Source organism: Carlito syrichta, unplaced genomic scaffold (genome assembly GCF_000164805.1).
Source record: "Carlito syrichta isolate Samal-C Ts95f unplaced genomic scaffold, Tarsius_syrichta-2.0.1 Scaffold311537, whole genome shotgun sequence".
Classification (NCBI taxonomy): Eukaryota; Metazoa; Chordata; class Mammalia; order Primates; family Tarsiidae; genus Carlito; species Carlito syrichta.
In genome coordinates this window covers 4,458-9,242 of record NW_007255633.1, presented here as the reverse complement: position 1 = coordinate 9,242, position 4,785 = coordinate 4,458, and the positions used below count along the sequence as shown (strand labels likewise).

Sequence of the window (4,785 nt, the reverse complement as noted above, 5' to 3'; positions counted from 1 at the left end):
CAAAAAAAAAAAAAAAAGAACCTTAGAAAATGCAGAGACACCTTTATGGAAGTTGGAACTGGCAACCAATTCCTGATCAAAACCCCAAGTGCCTAGGCCATAAGAGATAAGATAGACAAATGGGGCCTCATCAAACTGACAAGCTTCTGCAAAGTCAAAGAAACCATCAAGAGAGCAGGGAGACGGCCTACAGACTCAGAAAAAATATTTGTCAACTGTATGTCTGACAAAGCCCTAACATCTAGGATCTACAGGAACTCAAATATGCCAAAAAGAAAAAAAAGCAGCCTCATTACAAAGTGGGCAAAAGATATGAATAGACACTTCTGAAAAGAAAACATATAAGCAGTCAACAGATACACGAAAAAATGTTCAGCCTCACTAGTCATCAAATAAATGGAAATTAAAATGACACTGAGATACCACCTAACTCCAGTCAGGATGGCCATCATCAATAGCTCAAAAAACAACAGATGCTGGAGAGGATGTGGTGAAGAGGAAACACTTCTACACTGTTGGTGGGAGTGTAAACTAGTACAACCTCTGTGGAAAATAGTGTGGCAATTCCTAAAAGATCTAAAAATCAACCTTTCATATGACCCCACAATCCCCGTACTAGGAATATACCCGGAGGAACTCAAATCACTCTATGAAAAAGATACCTGCACATGTATGTTTATTGCAGCATTGTTCACAATAGCAAGAATGTGGAACCAACTGTGCTGCCCATCAAAAGAGGACTGAATTTTAAAAATTTGGTATATATTCATGATGGAATATTACACAGCCATAAAGAAGGACAAAATCATGAACTTCACAGCAGCCTGGATGGACTCAGAGTCTATAATACTGAGTGATCTATTGCAGAAACAAAGAACTGAGTATCACATAGAGTTCTACTCATAAGTGGACCTTGAGCAATTATCGTAATACGATAAGAAAAAGATTGGCAGTAGCGGGAAACTGCCGGGGGTCGAGGGAGAGGGATTGATTGTGGGACTGGCAGTTGTGGGAATCTTCCGGGGGAGAGCACATCTCATCACCAAGGGTACCTGCATAATGAACATGTGTATACCTAACCCTGAATTGTACCCCACATCTTTAAAATAAAAAAATTAAAAATTAAAAAAATAAGAAGAAAATGATGTGTTCTCCTGTGGGTCCTGGGTGGAAGGACATGGGGAACACCTTCCCCTCCCTTCACACACAGACAGTTGCAGAAGTCACTTCCAGAATGTGTCAGTCTCCCCTTTAACTAATGGCAGAGAATTCTTGTCTGTATGGCAACAAGCTTAGGAGGCTCCATCTATCCACCTCCAAGCTGGGGTCCCTGGGGTTGAGATCCAGTGGGGTTTTCTGTGCACACCCTCTACAGAGTGTTTCACGATTTCTAATTCCGTCCACATGTGTACTGAGCCGAGCCCTTGTGGAGGGATTCCCATATGACCTAGGAGGAGATTGAGGCCCAGAGAGGCCCAGGGATCTGCTTGGGGCCACACAGCAGAACCTTCCTCGACCTGGACAGACGTAGACCCTCCAGGGTAGGAGCTGCTCCTCCCTGAGGACGACCTGTTCACGTTAGAGCTATGAGGCACCATCCTGTCCCCACATGGGCGGTGATGCCACGGGAGTGGGCCTGATTCAGCATCCCCCCACGAGGGTCATGCCCACAGGGCTTTTGGGACTGCGGTTGGCACCACTGACAAAGCCACAGCGGTGGAGCCGGGAAGAGGCCCGGCCTTGGCAGGGCAGTGGTGAGCGCCCCCCCCACCCCCCACAGCCAGGTGGTCGGTGAGTAACCGCCCCGTCACCCATGACTCACTCTGCTCCCCAGAGCAGGCGGTCACCATGAGAGGCTTGTACCGGAAGACCTGGAGGGGGGGGTCGTCACAACCAACCCCCACATCTGGGAGAGAAAGACCAAGACCGGAAGGGACCTGCCCAGGACAGTAGCCCAGCCTGGTTCAAGGCCTCTGCCAGGCCCTCATACCAGCTGACCCAGCACCACAAGCCTTCCTCTTGGCCTGTGAGCCCCCCACCTGACCTCCCCTGGGTCCTGGCTGACCCCACTGGCCGTTGGAGCTTCTGCTCTGACAACAGAGGAACAGAGAAGGCAAGGGCCAGCGGAGCCACCTAACACAGCTGGGCCAAACTCAGCGTCCGGCGGGGGCTCAGGGGCCCTTCCAGGCCAACACACCCGTCCAACCCGATCAGTGGCAGGAGCCCAGGCATGCGTCTGGGATTCGGTGTGTGCGGACCACAGCCCCGGACAGGGAGCTGGGAGAGCAGCCCAGATGAAAGGGGCAGGATCAACTGTCGGCCAGTGTCTGCGATCCCAGCAACAAGATGCCTCTGGAAAGTTCTCTGGAGCAGAACGAAGCCTCCACCCAGTGCCCCTCCTAGCCCTGGCATCCTCAGCTCCCACAGGCCGACCCCTCCAGCATGCTGCAGTACTGAGGGTGGGCTGGCCCCTGGCTCCCTGCTCTCCCCACTCCCAGTTCTCCAAGCACTTGTGCACTGGCTGTCTCACCTAAGTCTAGCTGCCAGGTCACAGGCGCTCAAACCAGCTTCTTCTCACTCTTTGTGATTTCATTCAAATTGCAGGCCCTGCTCCCACCTACAACCAGCCCTGCGCCCACCCAAATGGGGCAGGGGGAACTCGAGGCCTCCAAGGCCTCCTTTCTCCCCCTTGGGAATACATCTGAGTTAGTCTCTGCTCGAGAAAGGCTGGCATCAGCATTTTCTTCCCCTGGGGCAAGGCAGGGATATAGTCAGCCTTCCTATCCCCCACGATCCACGCGGGACCCCAGTGCTGGCCCAGGAATGTTTGGAAAAGTTGCTTCCCTAGGAGAATTTCTGCCAACACAGCTGGCGGTGTACACTCAGGGAGCAAGCCTGATGGGTAAAGATGACAGTCACTGCAGGCCAGATGTGGTGGCCAGCCCCAAGGGAAATCAGAGTCTCAGAGGTATACTGGGCCACCACCTGACCCCAGGCCCCTCAGCTGCTGCCTCAGCATGGCATGGCCCCTTTTGCCTGCCTCCTCCTCCTAGACTCTTGCCCCCAACCCCCCTGGAGGACTCCCGGATTCCCACCCCTGGACACTTCTCCACCAACACCAAACCTCAGCCAACCGGCTCCAAAAATGATTTCTCAAGCAGAGTAGCTGCCGATTCTCTAGCAAGGTTTACGGTCCGAATTCTGGGAAGGGGAGGCTTTCCCACCTACAAGAACCAGAGGCTGGGATTCCAAGGCCCCCGGGGTTGATCCAGTTCCTGGGCAGGACACCAGAAGCAGGACCCTCCGGCCGGCACTTTCTTAGCCCGGGTCCTCACCCGCATGCGCCCTGCACGCCTCCCCCCCCCAACCCCAGGCGATGCCTCCGCAGCCGGGGCTGCCCGCCGGGCCTGGAGCGCTCTCTGCGCCCGGACCTTGTAATTATGTCCCACAGCCCGGGAAACCGCGGGCCTCGCAGCATCTGGCTGCGGTTGCGAACTTTTGTTTCAAGATGCGCGACTATTTATAGCAGGAAAACTGGTAGGATAGTAATTTCCTAGGAGCTGGAGGAGAAATTGGCTGCGTCTTTATTAAACGGGGGTGGGGACGCGGCGATTTATTAGGACTGCGACCGCACGGGAGGAGGGGGCGGCGCAAGGAGCGGGAAGGCGGCGGCTGCCTCCTCTGGCCGCTTTAGGCGACCCCGGACGTGGCCCGCGTGTAAAGGAGAGGGAGGGGGAGGGGAGGCGAAGGAGAGGGAGCGCTGGCTCTGAGGTTTAATCAGTAGCATCCAGCTTAAATTCCCCCCAAACGGCGGTTCCATAAATCAAACTTCTTTTTAAATCGGAGGCCAGAGCATATGCGTCCCATTAGAAATCGGGCGAAGCCACCGCTGCGCGGACGCGCCCCCTCCGCTCGCTGGGCCCGACTGGGCCCTGCTCGGAGCTTCTCCGAGCCTAGGGGGCTTTGCCCGGCCTGACGCGCTCGCGCGCCCACGCTCGGCGCGCTCCCTTGGCCGGGACACCTGGGCGCACCGCGGCCGCCCGCGCGCAATACGCGCCCTTTGCGTCCCCAGGTGAGGAGTCGGTCCCGGCGGGGATCGGGCCGCCCAGCGCCACAGGAAGGCGCGAGGAGCCGCAGAGACTTCGGGGCACAGCCCGGGCGCTGTTTGGCGGAGCGCAGCGTGCACGTGGACCAGTGTTCGCGCGAGGGAGCGGGTGTGTGCGAGCGGCCCTCCCAAGTGTGGCATGGCCTTGCGCGCCGCGTGGATTAATAGAAGGAGGGGATCCCCGCTGGTCCAGGACCTGGCTGGGACGCGCAGGGCATCTCCACGCCACCCGCGTGCCCTCTGGCCCTGCGCTCAGCGCGCGCAGCCTGCCCCACTCGGGCAGTCGGGCCGCTCTTGGGCCATCCTCTCTGATCCCAAAGCCGGGACTTCATACTGCCACAACTCCCCCCAGGTACTGCACCTCGGCAGCTGAAGCTGGCGAAGCGACCCAGAGTCCCCGGGGCTCCCGCACGGGCCGGGCATCCACAGCCTGGCCCAGGGGCCTCGCTGCCGCGTTCTCTGCCCGCCCGGCTCCGGCGCTGGAGGCCAGGGGACCCACCCGGCCACCCCCGCGCCGCCCGCGGCACTCACAGGTAGCTGCCGCTGGACAGGAGGAGAAAGATCTGCGGGCAATAGACGGAGAGAAGCGCGCAGCGCGGCGACAGCAGGAGCATGGTGGGCAGGCCCCGCGGGCAGGGCGCCTGGGCCGGCGGAGGCCGGGGTCCCCGCGGCGCTCCCCG

At 57.7% G+C, this 4,785-nt stretch overlaps 1 protein-coding gene across 1 annotated transcript in view; it reads right to left on the bottom strand.

The window, feature by feature from the left end:
* Positions 1 to 4,784, bottom strand: part of WNT7B (Wnt family member 7B) — a 50,773-nt gene extending 45,989 nt beyond the window's left edge. The window contains exon 1 of the mRNA XM_008068803.1: positions 4,637 to 4,784. Within this exon, the coding sequence (XP_008066994.1) occupies positions 4,637 to 4,719 (83 nt within the window). The 5' untranslated portion in view covers positions 4,720 to 4,784. The remainder of the gene's footprint in view (positions 1 to 4,636) is intronic.
* Between the last annotated feature and the right edge of the window lies 1 nt (position 4,785).